The sequence below is a fragment of the Odocoileus virginianus genome, chromosome 20, assembly GCF_023699985.2.
Source record: "Odocoileus virginianus isolate 20LAN1187 ecotype Illinois chromosome 20, Ovbor_1.2, whole genome shotgun sequence".
In the NCBI taxonomy this organism is placed as follows: Eukaryota; Metazoa; Chordata; class Mammalia; order Artiodactyla; family Cervidae; genus Odocoileus; species Odocoileus virginianus.
This window is the reverse complement of record NC_069693.1, coordinates 9,369,056-9,390,466: the sequence shown is the minus strand read 5'-3', so window position 1 is coordinate 9,390,466 and position 21,411 is coordinate 9,369,056. Positions and strand designations below refer to the sequence as shown.

The 21,411-nt window shown below is 51.0% G+C and overlaps 1 protein-coding gene across 1 annotated transcript; it reads left to right on the top strand.

Annotated features, from left to right (window-relative positions):
- The first annotated feature begins 265 nt into the window (after positions 1-265).
- On the top strand, positions 266-17,986 carry PVR (PVR cell adhesion molecule). Its single transcript, XM_020893155.2, has 8 exons — positions 266-863; positions 3,830-4,189; positions 6,186-6,476; positions 8,460-8,577; positions 12,670-12,818; positions 13,974-14,096; positions 15,728-15,759; positions 16,203-17,986. Exons 1-8 carry the CDS (start codon positions 782-784, stop codon positions 16,263-16,265), a joined length of 1,218 nt encoding a protein of 405 aa, XP_020748814.2. The 5' UTR covers positions 266-781; the 3' UTR covers positions 16,266-17,986.
- The last annotated feature ends 3,425 nt before the right edge of the window (positions 17,987-21,411 follow it).

The window sequence follows — 21,411 nt, the reverse complement described above, 5'->3', positions numbered from 1 at the left end:
CGGTAACATAAGCAGTTGCATGTTTAAGTCTTTACAAACAGACTGGGTATTGTTATCCTGTCCATTTTTCAGATGAGAAAACAGGCCCCAAGAGGAGAGGCAACTTGCCCAATGTGACCCCAGGGGTGGCAGCTTTGGTGGTTAGGAACGCAGGATCTGTCCCCATGATAGACTCGAATCCCTGCTCTGTCCCTGAACTTTAGAAAGTCGCTGAACCTCTTTGCCAGCGCCTCCGTTTCCTCGGGGCTCAGCGGTAAAGAACCTGCCTGCAGCGCAGGAGGAAACCCCAGTTGGATCCCCGGGTGGGGAAGACCCCCTGGAGAAGGAAATGGCTGCTCGCCGCAGTACTTCTTGCCTGGGAAATCCCATGGACAGAGAGAAGCCTGGCGGGCCACAGTCCGTGGGGTCCCCAAGAGTAGGACCCGACTCAGCGACTTAAGCAACCACACATCCGAACCCGAGTGCTAGGGAAGTCACCGTCGTAGGTGACGTCAGTGGGGTGTAGCGAGGGGGCGGAGGGAGGGGCAGTGCCCTGCGCCTCCACGGGCGCCGGGGGAGCCAGACGGGCACCTGCGAGGGCGCCCATTTCTACTTCTTCCTCGCTGCTAGTCCGAGGAGGTCCTCCCCGAGGCTGCGGCGGCTGAGTGAGGCCGGGATTCCTGCCCAGAAGGTGCGGAATCAGCACGAGCCGCGCCCGCGCGGCTGGCAGAGCGTGCGGACTCCCGGCTCGAGCGGAGGAGGCCGGGCGCGTCCTGCCCAGCGGTGCCGAGAGGAAGCCGGCATGGCCTCTACTTTTCTCTTCACTCGGCGGCTGCTGCTGCTGCAGTTCCTGCTGCCGTTGTTCTGGGCGCCCCTGGGAGCCGGTGAGTGACCCGTCGGGATCAGGCGACCCCCGTTCCCCCTCTCCCTCTCCACAGGCCCGGGCGCTCGCCCCACCCTAAGTTGCTCGCTGCCCTTCGCCGCCCGCCCGCTCCCCTCCGCCCCAGCGATGCAGGAAAGCCGGGCCTGGACCAGACTCTTCTGATAGCTTCCCGGAAAACCGCCGGACTTCGGGAGATTTCTGAAGGGCAGGGCGGGCAGGCCTCCGGGGAAAAATAAGGCGGAAGGTGAACTTTCTCCGTGCCACACCTGCCCGGGCAGCACACCCGCGCACCTGCTCGCCGTTTGAGCGCACCCTTCTCCCCAGCCCTTAACAGCCAGCTAACAGCCACCGAGGATACTTGATGAGGGGAAGGAGGGCAGCGGCAGATAACCCCGTTCTCTCGTTCCCCTTCGACCGCGTCTGGCTCTAGGCCGCGGCCATTCATTCATTCATTCACGCATTCATCCCACACACATTTATTGAGTGCCTACTGTGGGCCGCGTTCCGCTTACTGGGAGTATAGCTCTGACGTCAGACAGCGGTGAGTTCAAAATAGCTTTTGGCATTTAACGCCTGTGTGAGCTCAGGAAAATGACCTGAGCTCCCTGTTTCCCTGAAATGTCTACTGGGGGCTGGGAGGAAGAAGGAGAGGAGAGTGGAATCCCACCTACCTTGTAAGATAGTGTCTTGGAAACACCCTGAGCTAGATGCACTGAAGAAAAACAATAATGACTGTGATGACTCACATGAACAGTAATAATACTGAACACAGACTCGAGGAAACCAGAGTCTCCTCATTTCCCAGAAGGTCTCAACCCAGGCCCTGCTCCTCGCTTGCTGGTTTACCCAGGCAGGTAGCTTGACCATGCAAGGCTCACTTGACCCCCCTGTCCAATGAGGGTGAAAATCCTAGTGCTAGGAGTGCGGATCTCATGGACCTTGGAGAGGGTTGGAGGACTGGCCCACAGTGAAATTTGGGCCTGGCTATGACACAGGGTATAAACCTAGAGAAAGGTCACTTCACCCAGTGTCATCCTCACAGAGGTCTTACCATCAGAGAAGGAGACACGCTTGCCCAGAGCTGCACAGCACATCCATGGATGAGCTGGCATTCGATCCAAGACTAGGGTCCTTAGCTCACCATTCAGTCGCCTCGTGTCCAGACCATGTCCCCCCTCCACACGCCTTGCTCCAAGCACCCCAGTCCACTATGTCCTGACCTCCTCTTCCTCGTAGCAATAATTATAATATTCACCAGTATAGAGTGCTTGGCATATGTCTTTACATAAATTTCATCATTTAGTCCTCCCAACTCCCTCTGAAGTTACAACCACCCCCATTTTACAGATGAGAAGATGGAGGCTCAGAGGAGTGAAACCATGGGCACAAAGGCCACAGTTTGTGAGTGAAAGGACTGACATTCAAAGCACTTAACTCCTTCTTGCCTTCTCCTTTATCCCTATTATTATTAATAAGGATGTTTATTAATTATGTTTATCAATATGGATAAAAGTCAACACATATTGAGGATCTAGTGTGTGCTGGGACTCTAGGGAGAATGATTTTCCTATGGAGTCTGTGGATTAGAGATCAGGAGTCTTGATTGAAGATGGCCCAGGTTCAAATCCCACCTTTGCCATTTGCCCTCAGCGTGACCTGCAGCAAAAGACTCTGTGCTTTGGATTTCCCCTCTATAAAGTGGGGCTGACAGTGGTGCTTTGCCTCAATATGCTGCTTAAGTACTAAATGCTGGGAGATGTGTGAAGCACTTTGAACAGCTCCTAATCTGTGTAAGCAACCCCAGAATGTTAGCTGTAATTAGTCCTATTTTACAAACTAGCAGTAAAGAATCAGAGACGGTAAGGAATCTGCCTGAGGCCCTCACAGCAGAGAGCTGAGGGGATCCAAAACCTTGGGGCTATAATCACCTCCCTTCTTTTTAAAAAAAAAAAAACATTTTTTAAAAAATGTGGACACTTTTTAATGGTCTTTATTGAATTTGTTGCAATCCTGCTTCACTTTTATGTTTTGGCTTTTTGGCTGTAAGGCATGTGGGATCTTAGCTTCCTGACTAGGGATCAAACCTGTGCCTCCTGCATTGGAAGTCTTAACTACAAGACCACCAGGGAAGTCCCATCAACTCCCTTCTCATGCTTGGACCCCCTACAAACATTTTCCTAACCCAAGGCCACAAAGAGTAATAATACTACTTTATTTCATGGATCCTAAGACGTTGAATTTCTTCCCCCTTGTGTGTGTGTGTGTGTGTGTGTGTGTGTGTGTGCGCGCGCGCACGCATACTCAGTCATGTCCAACTCTTTGTGACGCCGTGAACTGTAGCCTACTAGGCTCCTCTTCCATGGAATTTTCCAGGCAAGAATGCTGGAGCAGGTTGCCTTTTCCTACTTCACGTGATCTTCCCCACCCAGGGATTGAACCAGCATCTCCTGCATTGGCAGGTGGATTCTTTACCACTGAGCCACCTGAGAACCCCTTCCTCTCCTTCCCATACCTCTAAATCGGAAATGCTCTAAGAGCATCCCAGTGCATCTTAAAATTGATGACTGGAGTTAACAGAAAAGTTTTGGAACTAGATAGTGATGCTGTCTGCACAACATCATGAATGTACTTAATTGCCACTGGATTATATGTTCTAAAGTAGTTTAAGAGGCAAATTTAATTTTTTAACCACAACACAGACCGCAATTTTAAAAACTGACGATGCTGAGATAGAGGCTATACGGTAATAACAACCCAATTGTGGGGGGAGGGGGTGGGCAGGGAATGGGACCCAGTTGCAGACCCAGTCCAGCCCCCATCTCATCCTCACCCCTGGACCAGGACTGGTGCTCCGCATCCCCATTCCCCTCAACACACAGACACCCAAGGGGCTCCAAGCTCCAGGAGCCCCCTACCCCATCCAGATCAGGGACACTCAGATGTGACCCACCCTGTGTTTCCCCGCAGGGATCAAGATAATCACAGTGCAGGCCCCACTCCAGGTGTCCGGCTTCCTGGGAGAAACCGTGATACTTTCATGCCAGCTATACCCCCTGGAACACGATGTGACGGTGACGCAAGTGACCTGGACAAAACAGAGACAGGCAGAGCTCGCCCGCAGCGTAGCGGTCTTCCACCCTGCCCAGGGCCCCAGCTTCCACGAGTCCAGCCGGTTGGAATTCACGGCCGCCAAGCCCGGTGAGAAGCTGTGGGACGCCTCGCTGGTTGTGCGGGAGTTGCGCGTGGAAGATGAAGCTAATTACACCTGCCAGTTCGCCACGTTCCCTAATGGTGACAAGAGCGCTCGAACCCTGCTCCGTGTGCTCGGTGAGCTGGGAGGAGGGAGGAGCCGAAAGGGAGGGATGTGGAGTGGGGTAGGGAGGTAAGCAAATAGAGGGAAGGGCCCAGGAGGGAGGGAGAAATTCCGAGGGAAACAAGACGGAGGTAGGGCAATGACCCTGCGGGATGCAGGGGAGGTCCAGGGATGTAAGATCTTGGAGGCTGTGGGCCAAGGGGATCGGAGGGTCTGGGGATGCTAGTGGTATAGGGGAGAGTGGCTGATGCAAGAAGTAGGTGGGGACAGAGACTGGCCTGGGAAGCTGGGAAGCCACTGCTAGCTTGGGCAGGTGGATTCATCTTGAAACCTGCTTTCTTCATCTGTAAAAGAGGCTTAGTAACAACAGTGCTGCCTTCAGAAAGCTATCCTGAGGGTCCAAAGCAGTTCATCCAGGTGAACCGCTTAGAGCAGAGACCTATGTGGGCTGGGGATAGTGGGTCAGTTACTGTTACTCCCTTTGGTGAGGAAGTGAGTGAGTGACTGCTTAGTCGTGTCCGACTCTTTGTGACCCCAGGAACTGCAGCCCGCCAGGCTCCTCCCTGTGGGATTTCCCAGGCAAGAGTACTGGAGTGGGTGGCCATTTCCTGCTCCAGGGCATTTTTCTAGCCCAGGGATCCAACCCATGTCTCCTGTCTCATGCATTGCAGGCTGGTTCTTTACCCACTGAGCCAAAGGGAAAGTTGAAATAGACTGGGAGGGGAAGATTCTGATATCCAGGAGTAGAGGGCTTTCTCCAGCCAGGGGGTGGGAGGGGAGAGCATGCCGTTGGCATTGTCATGGAAACATACGTTCATTTTTATGAGTACCAGAGAAAATATGACAGGCCTTCCTCTTGGCAACTGAGTACGAAGTCTCTTTGCCTGTTTTCTCATCTGTGAAATGGAGATCGCTATGAGGATGAATAAGAACTTCCTTATTTGCTTCTTTTTTGTTGTTGTTTCTTTTTTGCTTCTGTGTCAGGAACTGTTCTGGGTCTTGTATGAATGACTCACCATTCTCCAGGGGGTCTTCCCAATGCAGGGATCAAACCTGGGTTCCCTGCATTGCAGGCAGATTCTTTACCATCTGAGCCACCAGGGGAGCTCACTATCACTTTCTGTGTCAGGAACTGTCCCGGATCTTGCATGAATGACTCATGAAAGGTTAATTCCTTGGAACAGTGCCTGACACATGCCCCCAACCAAAGGCATCTTTCATCATTTCAGAAAACTTAAGACCTCAGGTCTTATGATTTAGGATGAGAGTAAAACAGAACTGGTGAGTCAAATTAAAGAGAAATCTTGGGTAATAAGAACACAGGTACCGAGGGAAAAGGAACCACTTGAAATCCCAGGTCTGGGAATCACCAGAAAGATGAAGAAACGGGCAAGGTAGTTTTGGAGTCAGACAGACCTTGTGGGAAGATCCAGTTCTGTCATTTACGACTATGGAACCTTGAGCCAGTCACTCTTGCCTGAATCTCCATAGCACAGCTCAGCCCTCCCCTCCTCCATGCAGCCCTCAGTAACCACCGCCCCGCCCCCCGAGATTCAGGCACCCCTTCCGGGATCCCCCATCCCAGCCTTGCCCAGTCTTAGTCATCACTGTCTGGGGAAATCCGTCTTCCCTTCCACAGTCCACCCCATGAAGGCAGGGGTAGGGCTGTCTCAGTCCTTCCTGAGTCTTCAATACTGCCCATCACAGAGCCAGGCACCGTATTCAATTACCAATCATAATTACATATATTGAGCACTTATTACCTGCCAAGTACCGTTTTAAGAGCTTTACCTATAAATTCTCATCGCTGGTCATCCTCCCCTTATCCCCAGTTGACAGACAAGGAAACTGAGGCACGGACTTGCCCAAGGCCACCCTGAGACTGGGGCAGAGCAGGGATTTGAACATGGCCACATCTGGTATCCTCATCTCGGCACTCCCCTGCTGCTGAGACGTTTGTTGCATGACTGTTGGTGAGGCGTAATCCGTGTCTTTTGCTCCTCTTCTCAGCCAAGCCCCAGAACAAGGCTGAGACCCTGGACATCTCACTCAGCCCGAACCCTGTGCCAGTGGCCCGCTGCATCTCCGTAGGAGGTCACCCACCTGCCCGCATCTCCTGGTCCTCAGATGGAAAGACCAATACCACCCAGGTGCCCGGGCCCCTGCCCGGCACCGTCACCGTCATCAGCCTCTTAATCTTAACACCTTCCAGCCAGATGGACGGCAGAAACGTCACCTGCAGAGTGGAGCACGAGAGCTTTGAGGAGCCCGAGGTGCTTCCCATAACCCTTGCTGTGTCTGGTGAGTGGGTCTAAGTGTGAGCAAGGACGGGAGGGGCTGCCAGACTGTCTCCATCCTCCCCCTGCCATTGGCCAGTTGTCTCCACCCTCTCCCTGCCATTGGCCAACTGTGTCCACACTCTCCCTGCCATTGGACAGCTGTCTGCACCCTCCCCCTGCCATTGGCCAGCTGTCTCCACCCTCCCCCTGCCATTGGACAACTGTCTCCACCCTCCCACTACACTGACTCCGAGGGGCACTTTCAACATTACATCATTTCATCATCAGAGCTGACTCTCTGACTCTTGCCTTAACACCCATCCCCACATCATCTACACCGACCCCCCTGGGCCATAGATAACCCTGTCCTTCATTGTCTATATCAGCTTCTTTTTTTTTTTTCCTTTTGGCCATACCACAGGGCATGTGAGATCCCTGTGCCTACGTGCATGCTGTCACTTCAGTCGTGTCCAACTCTTTGCGACCCCATGGACTGTTCCAGGGTCTTCTGTCCATGGGATTCTCCAGGCAAGAATACTAGAGTGGGTTGCCATGCCCTTCTCCAGGGGATCTTCCCCATCCAGGGAGTGAACCCGAGACTCTTATGTTTCCTGCATTGGCACCACATGGGAAACCCTTTAGTTCCCTGACCAGGGGTCAAACCCATGCCCCGTGCAATGGAAGCGCTGAGTCTTAAACACTGGACTGCTAGGGAAGGACTCTGCCAGCTTCTTATACCACAGTTCACACTGCTCCCTGGGGGCCGCTGTCTACACGGACACCCCACGTACACTCTCTTGAGCCCGCACACAGTGCCTACACCCTCTTCCCTGGGCAACTGTCCACACTGACCTTGTGCACACTGCTACACTGCTTCCCCACCATCAATACCAACTCCCTTGTGTTTCCTACGCTGCCATAATATCGTCTGGGCTTCCCAGGTGGCGCTACTGGTAAAGAATCTGCCTGCCAATGCAGGAGATGCAGGTTTGATCCCTGGGTCGGGAGGATCCCCTGGAGGAGGAAATGACCACCCACTCCAGTATTCTTAGAAAATTCCACAGACAAGAGGAGGCTGGTGGGCTACAGTCCATGGTATCGCAAAGAATTGGATGCTACTGAGCACACACACACACTATTGTCTACACTGGCTCCTAAGGGCCCCAGACAGCATTGCCCTCACTGTCTACACCACTCCTTTAGGCCACCAGCTGAAGGCAGTTGGCAGTTGACCACTGCTGCCTTGACACCCTGCATTTTCTAGATACTCTCTCACACCGACCCACAACATTGTCTACACTGGCTGTCCTGGAGAACTGCCTACATTGTCCCCACCCCCACCCCCCGTGTAGTCTACATTCCCCTTTGCTCCACTGTTGTCTGCACTGGCTCATCTATGGACTGGGTCCTCCCATCACTGTCTGGACTGACTACTCCCTGCCTGACAGTTGCTGCACTGTCTACACCCAACCCCCTCAACTGGATCTGAGTGAGGACGGTGCCTATACTGACTCCTTCCCAACACACATACAAAAACACCCTGTCTCATTGGCCTTCCCCCTGGAGACTTTAAAAATCTTCCCTGTTGATCACATTTGGGTTGGGTAAGACGCAGACTGAAATGCGGTCATCCAGGATTCTCTTCTGCAGGACTTGTCAGAGCCTTGAATATGCTCACGTGTGTTATGAACACCCAGAAGGAGGCTTTTTCTCACAGGACGTCCCAGGCATGCCAGGACCTGGCTTTATAGGGGAAACCAATAGAGAAGCAGGTCCTGAGAAGCGCTCTCTGTTACCCCCATCCTAGCACCCTGCTGAGGACTCCCAGGCTTCTATTCTTGGGGCAGAAGCTGGAACCCATTGCCCAGACCCCTCCCAGGCCTCTCCACTGTGAGCTGTTCCCCAAAGCCGCCAAGGCCCTCTTCCTGTTGTGACATGAATCCCAGCTATCTTTGGGCCCCTTGAAGGCTCCCTGTCTCTGAGCCTGTGTGTCTCTTTCACCCAGCCCCGCCCAAGGTTTCCATATCCGGCTATGATGACAACTGGTACATCGGCCGTAGAGAGGTTGCCCTGAACTGTGACGTCCGCAGCAAACCAGAGCCCACAGGCTACAACTGGAGCACGTGAGTTCCTGGGTCAGAGGAAGGAGGGGCTGGGGGCCTGGACTCCAGGGTCTGAGGGAGGAGGGGCCGGGGACCTGGACTCCTGGGTCTGAGGGAGGAGGGGTGTAGGCAGGAAAGTTAAAAACAAAACAAGAAGTCAACTGTGGGCCCCCAGGAAAATATCTTGTATGCACAGAGTTAATGAGGTGATAAAGTCCAGGTTTATCACCTGCTCTTTATGGGGTGCCTGCTGTGTGCCAGGTACTTACCTGTACCCCACGTGATCCCCACTCTCTGGCCACAGTTTGCACTATCGCCAGGCCCAGGTTAAAGATCTGCCCAGGAGCTGTGGTCATCTGCCCGGGCACACGGGTATAGAGGTGACTGTCCTGTCGGCGTCTGGCTCCAAACCCAGTCCTCTTAAGCCCTGGGCTCTGCCACCTCCCCAGCCACCTTGTGTGACCTGCTCAGTGACCTCTTACAGAGCAAATACTGTCCCGTCCCCAATCTCATTTTTTAAAAATATCTATTATTTGGCTGCATCGGGTCTTAGTTGCGGCACGTGGGATCTTGGTTGTGGCGCACAGACGCTCTAGTGGTGGCATGCATGTCAGCAGTCGCAGCACACAGGCTCAGTTGCCCCAAGGCATGTGGGATCTTAGTTCCCCAAGTGAAAATCACTCAGTCGTGTCTGACTCTCTGCGACCCCATGGACTATACAGTCCATGGAATTCTCCAGGCCAGAATACCAGACTGTGTAGCCTTTCCCTTCTCCAGGGGATCTTCTCAACCCAGGGATCGAACCCATGTCTCCCGCATTGTGGGCTGATTCTTTACCAACTGAGCCACAGGGGAAGCCCAAGAATGCTGGAGTGGGTAACCTATTCCTTCTCCAGGGGGTCTTCCCAACCCAGGAATCGAACCTGGGCCTCCTGCATTGCAGGCAGATTCTTTACCAACTAAGCTACCAAAATTCTTTACCAACTGAGCTACCAGGGATCAAACCCACATTGCAAGCCAGATTGTTAACCACTGGAAGCTACCACCAGGGAAGTAGCCCCCTCCTGATTTTCTTGATTGAGGAGCAGAGCAATCAAAAAACTTCCTCAAATTCCTATTGAGACCAAGGATAAGAGTGGGGAAAGATAAAGGCAAAGGGGTGAACAATTTAACCTAATTTTTATTGGGCCCAGTTTTTCTTATTACAAAAATAACTTTTGAGCACTGTAGAAACTCTAGGCAATATGGTTATGAGTAAAAAGAAGAAAATAGCTCCGATAGTCCTGTACCCAGTCATCTCCAGAAACATCACTCTTACCCTTTGTTGTATATCCTTCCTGTCCTTCTTTCAATATTTTTTTCTTTCAATATTTCTAAAAAAAAAGAGAGAAAGAAACTGTGCTGTATGTATAATTTTGAAAACTTTCCTCTGTCCATGAATACATTTCTTTCATTTTTGTTTCGTCTTTGCCACACCTCACAGCATATCTGATCTCAGTTCCCTGACCAGGGATGAGACCCACGCTCCTTTGCAGTGGAAGTGCAGAGTCTTAACTGCTGGGCCACCAGGAAAGTCCCTCTCGTGAACACCTTTCCAAGTCAGGGCACATAGATCTATTTTCCCCCAGCATATTATCAAGAAATGTTTCAAGCCTACAGAAGTCTTGTAAGCATTTTCCAGTAAACATTCAAAAGCCCACTATGTGGATTCTCTCACTAACATTTTCCTGGACTTGCTTTATCACATTCCTGCCCTTCAGTCCATCCCTCTTGCCAGCTATCCAACAGTCCTCATCATTTATGCATTTCGAAACCCCACCACCTGCTTCTTTGAGGGGCTAGGGCTCTGTCACAAGTGAGGCTGTCAATGACATAACCAGTCCCACCTGGGGATACAGAGGTGCTTTCCCGTTCTCAACTATGCAAATGTCGTGGTGGTGGGCATCCCCATCTGTCCACCTCTGTGGACAGCCAGTCACATCTCAATGGTTGGCCAGCGGAGCTGCCAATCAAAGGTTTTCGATTGGTATTGACAGCTGGCCTTTACCTTCCTGTCTCAAAGCACCGCAGTTCAGGCTCACGAACCATACAGCCAAGGTTTCCATGCCAGCCCTGCAGAATACCCAAACCCATGCCCTGGTCTCCTCTGTCCATTAAACCAGAGTTTCTTTCTTTATTTTTAAATATTTATCTATTTATTTGGCTGCACCAGGTTTTCGTTGTACCATGTGGGATCTAGTTCCCTGACCAGGGATCAAATGTGGGCCCCCTGAACTGGGAAGGTGGAGTCTTAGCCACTGGACCACCAGGGAAGTCCCTAAACCAGTGTTTCTTGACTACTTACTGTGTGTCGGATGCTACTGACCCAGGTGCTGCATGCTAAGTCACTTCAGTCGTGTCCGACTTTTTGTGACCCCATGTACTATAGCCCACCAGGCTCCTCTGTCCGTGGGATTCTCCAGGCAAGGATACTGGAGTGGATTGCCATTCCCTCCTCCAGGGGATCTTCCCCACCTAGGGACAGAATTCGCACCTCTTATGACTCCTGCATTGGCAGGTGGGTTCTTTACCACTAGCACCACCCACAGGCTTCAGTAAATGAAAAAGAACCAAATTTCCCCTCTCAGATCTCCAGATCTGGGGAGAGAAACAAACAAGGTAATGTCAGAATTCCTTGCTGGGTCACAAGTTATGTTTCCACACTTTCACTGCCAAGGGCCCCTGGAGTTCAATCACAGGTCAGGGAACGAAGATCCCACAAGCTTTAGGACATGGCCAAAATTAAAAAAAACTTTCTTTTAATTTAAATAAAAATAAACAAGATACCATTTTTAAGGATGGAGTATGTCAGGTGGTGATAAGTGCCATGGGAAAGATCATGCAGAGGAGGTGGGGGGTCGCTACAGTTGAAAGAGGGTAACCAAGGAAGGTGTCACAAAGGTGATGGCTGAGTAGAGGACTGAAGGAGGTGAGAGTGAGCAGTTTGGGTACCAATGGGAAGGGCATTCCAGGCATAGGGAACAGCATATGCAAAGACCCTGAGGTGGGAACATAACTGAAGCGTTCCAGGGTCAGCAAGTCAGCCACCATGGATGTAGAGGCAGGAGCAAAGGGGTCAGTGCGTCAGGGGGCCAGTTTGTGTGGGACCTGTGCCCGTGATCAGGACTTTTCCTTTACGGAAGGGCTCTGGACAGAGCGCTGAAGAACTGATGCTTTTGAAGTGTGGTGCTGGTAAAGACTCTTGAGAGTCCCTTGGACTGCAAGGAGATCAAACCAGTCCATCCTACAGGAAATCAACCCTGAATATTCATGGAAAGGACTGATGCTGAAGCTGAAGCTCCAATACTTTGGCCACCTGATGCAAAGAGCCGACTCATTGGAAAAGACCCTGATGCTGGGAAAGATTGTGGGCAGGAGGAGCAGAGGGCAGCAGAAGATGAGATGGTTAGATAGCATCATTGACTCAATGGACATGAATTTGAGCAAACTCCGGGAGATAGTGAGGGACAGGGGAGCCTGGAGGGCTACAGGCCACGGGGTCGCAAAGAGTCGGACACGACTCAGCAACTGCACAACAACAACTGGGCAGAGGAGAGACTTTGGTTATGTTCTTTTGTTTTTAATGTTTATTTATTTTTGGTCGAGTTGCATCTTAGCTGCTGCACGCGGGACCTTCCTTGCAGCGCGTGGGCCTCTCTCCAGTCATGGTGCGCGGGCTCCAGAGTCCGTGGACTCTGTGGTTTGCACAGACAGGTTCTCTAGCAGAGGCACCTGGGCTCAGTAGTTGTGACTTGCAAGCTTAGTTGCCCCTCAGCATGTGAGATCCCAGTTCCCCAACCAGGGATCGAGCTCACGTCCCCTGGATTGATTGGCAGGCAGATTCCTAACCACTGGACCACCAGGCAAGTCCATCTGTGCGGATTTTGAACGTGGGGCAGACAGGGTTTGCTGATAGGCTGGATGGGAGTGTGAGCGGCAGAGTTGGGGGAACTCCAGGCTTGCTCTGAACTTGTATTATAGATGGCGTGAGAGTTTCTATACAGTGAGTGCCCCAACACCAGTTACTCTAGGCCTCCAACTGAGACCACTTCCTCACCCATCTGTCTCTCCTAGGACGAACGGAACCCTGCCACCCTCTGCTGTGGCCCAGGGCAGTCAGCTCCTGATTCATACTGTGGACGAGACCATCAATGCGACTTTCATCTGCCTTGTCACCAATGCCCTAGGGACCAGCCAGGCAAACGTGACCGTCCTGCTCAGAGGTGAGGAGCCCCCTAGGTGGGGAGAAGGGAGGAACTTAGGATGGATATCAAAGAGGATATCAAAGTAGGATTCCCTCTGAGGGAGGGGTTTAGAGGTGGTCCCTGGTTAAAGGAGTCCCTCAACCACAAGAATGCTCCAAAGCTCCCATTGTTTCCCTAAGCCCCTTCATGGAAGGTTCAACGGGCTCAGCTTTACTGTCTGTTAACTCACCAACTGAACCATTGAAACCACGGTACAGCCCCCTGGGCACAGCCGCTCTGCAAACCCAGGCTGGGGTAGTTGCATAATGCCTCTTCCCAATGGACTCAGGCAGGCTTTCCCAAGTATATTAGACAGACTCTGTTATTTGCAATTGATAGAAGCACAACTCAAAATAGCCCAGGCAAAAATGGGACTTTATTAGAAATTCACCTTCAGGTATGATTAAATCCAAGTGCTCCAACTATGTAATCCAGGAACTTTTCTTGACCTCTATTGTCTCTGCTTTTCTTTTGCTGGCTTTATTCCCTGGCGGGCTTTCCTCTCAGGAAGGTAAGATGGTCCCCAGCAGTTTATAGGCTCACAGCCCACCAGTTTAGTAATCCCAAGAGAAAGAATACACCACTTTCAGTAGCTCTAGCCAGAGTCCAAAGGCTGGCTCTCATTGACTCAACTTAGGTCACAGTCCACCCCCACCTCAAGAACCAGTTGCAGCAGCCGGAGAGAATGGAATGTTCTGATTGGCCAGGCCCAGTTCAAAGTCCCATCCTCCTGCATCTACACACTGCTATATTTAAAATGGATAACCAAGGACCTACTATATAGCAGGTGGAACTCTGTTCAATGTTATGCGGCAACCTGGACAGGAGGGGTGTTTGGGGGAGAATGGATACATATATATGTATAGCTTAGTCCCTTCACTGTTCATCTGAAATTAACACAACATCATTTGTTAACCGGCTCTACCCCAACACATAATAAAAAATTTAAAAAAAAAGAAAACCCAAGTCCCACCCTAGGAACCAGAGGGTGGAGTGAAGCTCAGCTAAACCATATAGACTGAGGGAGGCAGAGCGGTAGCCTCCTTCAAAAGTGAAGTCTAATATTTTGGGGGGCAGGTGAAGCCCCCCCAAAAGTCTCTCAGCTTAAATCTCTGCTTCCTTCTCTTCTGGCAGAAAGTCCTAGGGAGCAGCCACACGAGGGTTCGTCCTCTATGACCGTTATCATCGTGGCCTCGGTAATCCCGTTGGTTGTCATGCTGGTGTTGCTGATTTGTTACTGCTGGCACCGAAAGTCCCGTGAGTCCCCTCTTTTTTGACATATCCCCCGCCTGCCTGCTGTAAATGAACATTAAGCACCTGCTATGAGCCTACAAGCTCTGTACTAAGCCTTCCACGTGGCAACCTCTCTCTGAACCCTCATGCCCACACCATGAGGTTCCCCCGTTGGACAGACAGGGACACTGAGACCAGGGAGTTTTATTCATTGGATCACTGATTCATTTTTACAAAGTGGGAGCAGCTCCCGTACACAGTAAGGACTTGGCTTTCAATCCAGGTGACGTAGAAGCTCCTGCCAAAGGGATGCAGTGTAGAATAACACTTAACCCCCTCACCCCCACTTTCCCTCATCTGCCTTGCTCAGGACTGGCTCCCTGAAAGGAGGGCTTGCCCCAATCCCTGGCTCCAAAAGGTGCCCAGATCCCAGCTCAAGGGCTTCGCAAGGCTGTTCCCCTGCCTGGAGCCCCCTTCCCCATGGCTCCCTCTGGCAAAGTCCTGTGGCTAATTCTGTAATCAAAAGAGCTACGTTTTGCTGAGCACTTTCTCTGTGCCAGGCACTTCTTGGGCACAGCCCCCATGAATGCTCACCACCACCCTGTAAAGAGAGTCCCACTGTGAGCCCATTTCACAGATGAGGAAACATTTTTTCAGAGAGGTGACATTACCTGCCAGCTGGCACACAGCTGGAAAGTCAAGAGTTGAAAGTAGATCTGTTGGTTACAAAGTTTTTTTCGTTCAACCACTAAACAAAAAGGCCTCCTCGCATCCCACTGGGGAGCCCTCTCCTCCAGGGAGCCCTCCCTGATCTTCCCCTGAAATGAACCAAGCACCTGCTCTGGTCTTCCCCACCCCCACCCCTTGCCCACTCAGGGGCATCATGGGGTGGGGACTTGTCTGTCTCTCCAGCGGACTGGGAAACCCAAGAGCACAGAGCTAGAACTGTCAGTCATGGCTGTGTCCCCAGCACCACCTACCACTGGATCGGGCACAAAAGAGGCATTTGAGGAAATGTTTGCTGAATGCATCACGTCCAGAGCCAGACTGCCTGTGCCTGAGCCCACAGGAGTCACCGTGGGCAAAAGCCTTACTATGACTCAGTTTCCTCATCTGTGAAATGGGCATGTCCATACCTGTTAATGTAGACCCAGCACTTACCATAGCATTTGGCACATTGTAAGCCACACACTGGGTATTTTTGTCTGTTTTGTTTACCTCTCTATCCCCAGCACCCAGAATGCATCTGGCACAAAGTAGACATTTGCTATTTGCTGAATAAATCCTTGTTGGATGGCTGAGGAAACTGAGGCACAGAGAGGTTAAGTCAACTGCCCATGGTCACACAGCTCCTAAAGGACTGGGATTTGAACTCTTCCGTCTGGTTCCAGAGCCCATGCTCAATAAAGATTTATGTGTACTTAATAACTGAAGGAATAACGAGATGAAGCCTATACCCCAGCTGTGTTTTTAAATGTAGAAACCATTTTGGGACATGACTCCCCCATGTCAATAGCAGAGCCAGGACTTAGAATTCAAGGGGCCTGGTCCCCCACGTGTGTCTTCTTCCCATGCTTTCCAGCATTGCCATTCACTTCTTTTTTTTTTTTTTTTTTGCCATTCACTTCTGATCACTTCTCCTCCTGTCTCCTCAGGTCAGAACCAGTACAGTCCCTCTACTAATGGGGTAAGTATGGTGGTGGAGCTGAGGAGGCGGTGGGGGTCTGCACGAGCCCCAGATTAATCGCCGTGGGCTTTCCCAAGAAAGGGCCAGGCATCTCTGTGCACCCACAGCACTTAACCGGGGAATCTGCATTTTCAGATCTCCCCTTTCCTTCCCGTTCCTGACCATACCTGGAGAAGTGCTGCCCTGGCTTCCAGGGTTGGGAAAGGAGAAGGCCTGCAGCTCTCTGCATGCTGGGCTTCGACAGGAAGAATTTTTGTTATAAGGGCTTGAGGCTAAAGTTAGGAGAGAGGATGAGATGGTTGGCATCATGGACATGAGTTTGAGCAGACTCCAGGAGATAGTGAAGGACAGGGAAGCCTGGTGTTCTGCAGTCCATGGGGTTGCAAAGAGTTGGATACAACTGAGCAACTGAACAAGAGGCTAAAATTTGCATATTTCCCTAGATGGTCAGATATTCAGCTGTTGGCAGCAATTTCCAGGATCCACCAACAGAGGGCACCGGGTGACAGCGTGGACACTGGATGGTGAGCCTGGAGCTGGTGAGGACCTGGATCTTCCAGCTGGACTCCCTCCCCTGCCTCATTGGAGGGAGTCTCCCTCCAAAGACACCGGCCACCCTTCCCCTGCCAGACCTCAAGGATGCCCCCTCTGCCTCACAGCATGGTGACCCAGGCGGAGGGCAAGTTCAAGGGTCTACAAGACCAGCTTCAGGTGGAGTCATTCGCTATGAGGACTATGGAACTCAGGAAAGCTGTTTACTCGCGGACATAATTTACTATACTGCAAGGATGAGATCAAGAACAGCAGTGTGAAAAAGCTCACAGGGCTGGGTCCCAGCGCAAGCTTCTGGTTGTTCAGTCCCGGTGGAGTCGTGCGGACAGCACTTACTTCTCCCGGCAATGACGTGTGACAGCACACACAGAGTGTTGCCAAGCAGGAAAGCGCGCCTGAGCCTTGGTTTCCAGAGGTGTCAATCGTGTAGACATGGCTGACCACCCATGCAGCTGACCTTGGCACCAACATAGAAAGAGTTGAAGAAAGAGCGCATGCATGATCAAGCGTGTATGACTCTTTGCAACCCCATCGGTGTCCATGGGATTCTTCAAGAAAGAATGCTGGAGTGGGTTGCCATTTCCTCCTCCAGGGGGTCTTCTCGGCTCAGGGATTGAACCTGTGTCTCTTGCATCTCCTGCATTAGCAGGAGAATTGTTTACCGCTGCGCCCACTGGGAAGCCTGTCACCAACATAGGTCAAGCCATTATTATGTGGCCTAATGCCCCCGCCATGAATCACACCATCGGCATAGATTATCCTGTATAGCCCACAGCCCCAGGTAAACAAAGCTTTCTATCAGCCAGAACATTCCAAAGAAGGGCTAAGAATTTACTTCACAGGAACCGGGGGCAAAGGGCCAGGTCTTTTTTTGAACAAGGTTAATCCTTTCCTGCATAGTAGGGCCACACAGAATGTTGCAGCTACCAGAGGTTTATTTGGTAAGAATTTGACTTCTGGCCTTGAGCTTCTAAATCTCTGATTTAGTTGAATCTCGGTGGCTTACAAGAAATAGTCACTGATCCTTGTCATCGGAAGAGGCCGGAACTCAGCTGCCCCGGGACTGTCCAAGGAGCAGGAGCAAGTGGTGGCGCTGAACTGATGCGGTCCCAGGAGAGCACCTGTGGCGTGCTGGGGTTAACAAGACCTTGGTCATCCACAGAGGAAAGCAGGAAGTTATTTCCAAAACAAGGAGGAAAAAATAGATGCTGAAGAATGAGACGCGACAGCTGAGCAGCACAGGCTGCCCTCCGACCTGGAGGGACATAGCCCAAGCCCCAGGACGAAGAGCTTCTCTGATACTCTGACCTGTTTATTTTATAACTGTCCATGATCGTGGGGGCGGGTACCAGAATTCCGCTGTCTGTTGGAGAAAGCAGGCAGATAGAGACCTTGGGGCAGAATGCTAAGCCGGAGAGCAGGGCATGAGTCACTCTGCAAGAGACAGTGAGAAGGACTTGTGGGCTTCTGTCTGGGCAGATGGGAGAATGCAAACCAGAGAAGGGTGGGGAAGAGATGGGACCCAGCCAAATGGGAGGGATGAGGGCACGACGAGGATAGCAGGGCTCCGCAGTGCAGGCGCATGAAGGGAGACTGGTTGCCTAGCTGCCACGTAAACCCCCTGTCCGCTCCCAGCCCCCAAACACCTTATTAAAGTTAATTTATTACACCTCGAGCGGCTGTGTGCAAGGGGGTCTTTTGTGGGAACTGGGGAGGAACAGAGTTTTGCCCAAACCGTCACCATGAGAGACAGAAACAAAGGCGTGGAGGCAAGACCTTGAATCAAGAGGGCCACAAAGAGGGACTGCCCTGGTAGTCCAGTGGTTAAAGCTCCCAATGCAGGGGCCCGGGGTTTGATCCCTGGTCAGGGAACTAGATCCCATGCGCCGCAACTAAAGACCCTGAAGGCCACAGCTAGAACCAAGCACAGCCAAGTGGATAAATGGTGGTGATGGTTTTGCTGCTGAGTCATGTGCAACTCTTGCCACCCCATGGACTGTAGCCCGCCAGGTTCCTCTGTCCATGGAATTTCTCAGGCAAGAATACTGGAGTGGGTTGCCATAACCTCCTCCAGGGGATCTTCCCGACTCAGGGATCCAACCTGCAGCTCTGGTGTCTGCTGCCTTCTCAGGCAGATTCTTTACCACTGCACCACCTGGACTTCAATGAACACACCTTAATTTTAAAATGCTGTATTGCTTAAAAAAAAAAAAATTCTAACCATCATCTGAGCCTTCAGTACATCATCATCTTTTTGCAACAGTAACACCAAAGATCACAGATCACAGACCATGATAACAGATAGAATCATAAAAAAGCTTGAAATATTGCAAGAATTACCAAAATATGATACAGAGACACCAAGTCAGCAGATGCTTGGAAAAATGACACACACCGACAATGTGGAGCTGCTCAATTTAAAAAAAAAAGCACACACACAGTATCTTCCAAGTGTAATAAGGCAAAGAGCCATCAAATGAGGTGGGCCTATACATAAAACCCTCAAACCAAAAGTTATAAAAAGATATCAGGGGTGCACTTTGAGTTTATTTGCACAGAAGTAATAAAGTGAGGGTTTAGCTCAGTCCCTCAACAGATGAATGGATAAACAAAATCTGGTCTATCCATACAATAGCATATTATCCAGCCATGAAAAGGGATGGGGTACTAATGCATGTGACAGTCTTGGAAACATGATGCTAAATGAAAAATGACAGACACAAAAGGTCACTTCTTGCATGAGTCCATGTAAATGAAATATCCAATATAGGCAAATCCATAGAGACAGAAAAGATGTAAGTATTTACTGGGGCCTGGGGGAAGGGGGAATGGGGAGTGGCTGCTTAGTGGGTTCAAAGTTTCCCTTTGGCATGATTAAAAACGTTCTAGAAATAGATAACAGTGATGATTGCACAAGATCATGAACCTACAAATGCCACTGAATTGCACACATTAAAACGGTAAATTGTATGTGGGTTTTGTCACAATAGAAGAAATAATTTAAAATTTTTATTTAAAGAATTTTTTCATTCCCCAGAGGTTATTGGAAGAATTTTCAGGAACCAGTTAAACTCATGAAGGGCAGGTGATTTGTTGGAGGAAAAATAATATGCTAACTGTTAAAGAAGAAATTACTTAATGACACCAGTTAAAACATGGTGTTCTCACACACTCAGTCACATCTGACTCTTTGTGACCCCCTGGACTGTAGCCTGCCAGGCTCCTCTGTCCATGGGATTTCCCAGGCAGGAATACTGGAGTAGGGTGCCATTTCCTCCTCCAGGGGATCTTCCCCACTCAGGGATCAAACCCACATCTCTTCCATCTCCTGCACTGGCAGGTGAACTCTTAACTGATAGCGCCACCTAGGGAGCGCAGTTAAAGCATCAAGTGAAAGTGTTAGTGGCTCAGTCACGCCTGACTCTCTCCAACCCCATGGACGGTAGCCTGCCAGGCTCCTCTGTCCATGGGAGTTCCCAGGCAGGAATACTGGAGTGGGTCACCACTCCCCTCTGTAGGGGGCCTTCCAGACGCAGGGCTCCAACCCAGGTCTCCTGCATCGCAGGCAGATTCTTTACCATCTGAGCCACCAGGGAAACCTAAGGCAGACTTTTATTTAGGGAGATGGGGTCATCACCTTAGGTATGGGGAGCATCTGCCAAGGGGAGAGGGACTGGACCCAGGTCCAAATGCAGAGTGAGCACGTGGCGATTCATCGCCAAGGAGCTGGCTGGGAGTCAGCGGATGGAAAGCAACTAAGAGGTGGTGATAGGGAGCAAGACCTCTGTGGGCTTCTGGGCGCAGACGCCTTTCTGTGTCCCCCATTTCTTGATTACAGGAAAGATGCTTCATTCAGTCTCCCTGACCTTCCCAGAGTTCCAACGGCAGGTTCAAACAGTTGCTATGAATATTAGGGAAAGGAGAGGGTGCGGAGACAAGGGAGGAACAGTCAAGAGAAATATCAGTGCACACTTGGGGCCGGGTCCTGGCTCACCCTCAAGGGATACACATAAACAATATCTTTGAGCTGTTTTGCACACACTGGAACCCCCACGAGACGGGAGAAGTTAAGGGGTGTGCTGCCCACAAGGACATAGACCCCAGACCGGTTGGCACCAGAAGGTTGGTGATGCTGAATCCCACTTACCTCACCACCAACCAATCAGACTGTCCATGAACTAATCGCACCCTCTGTAAACCATTATTATAAAACTCCTCACTGGAGTTCCCTGGTGGTTCAGTAGTTAGGACTTCATACATCAACTGCAGGGGACATGGGTTCTATCCCTGGTGGGGGAACTAAGATCCCATGTGCCACGTGGCATGGCTAAAAGTAATATTGACCATAAATTAGGAGCTTCCCTGGCTGCTCAGTGATCAAGAATCCTCCTGCCAATGCAGGAGACTTGGGTTCGATCCAGGAAGATCCCACTTGCCGAGGAGCAACTAAGTCTGTGCTCCACAACTTCTGAGCCTGTGCTCTAGAGCCTGAGAGCCACGACTAGTGAGCCTCCCGTGCCAAAAGTCCTGAAGCCTGAGCACCCTAGAGCCCACGCTGTGCAACAAGAGAAGCCTACTGCAATGAGAAGCCCGTGCCCCACAGCTGGAGAGTAGCCCCCACTCACCACAACTAGAGCAAAGCCCGTGCAGCTCTCAAGACCAAGTACAGCCCCAAACAAACAATAATAAATTATGTTAATAATCATAATAAACAAACGCTAAACATATGTTAAAATAAAACTCTTCACAAGCCACTGTAGGTCAGGACAGTTTCAAGGTCATTAGCCCCCTGTTGTCCCCTTACCTGGCAAAACAAGAAAGACGTCCTTTTCTACTTCTCCCAAGACTGTGTCTCTGAGGTTTAGTTCAGCAGAGGGGTACAGAGGCTGGATTCAGCTTCAGTAGCTTCAAGGGTAAGAAAGAGTTTAGTTATGCCAACGTAACAGGATTCTTACTGGATCAGATATCACCTGGGGGGGGGTGGGCGGGGCGCGGGTGGTGGAGGAAGAAGAACCCGATCAGACATCAAAGGAAGGCAGCTCTGGCTGAACTGATTTAGAAGGATTCTTGCTCAAAATGGACAAGGCCAAGATAAACAAC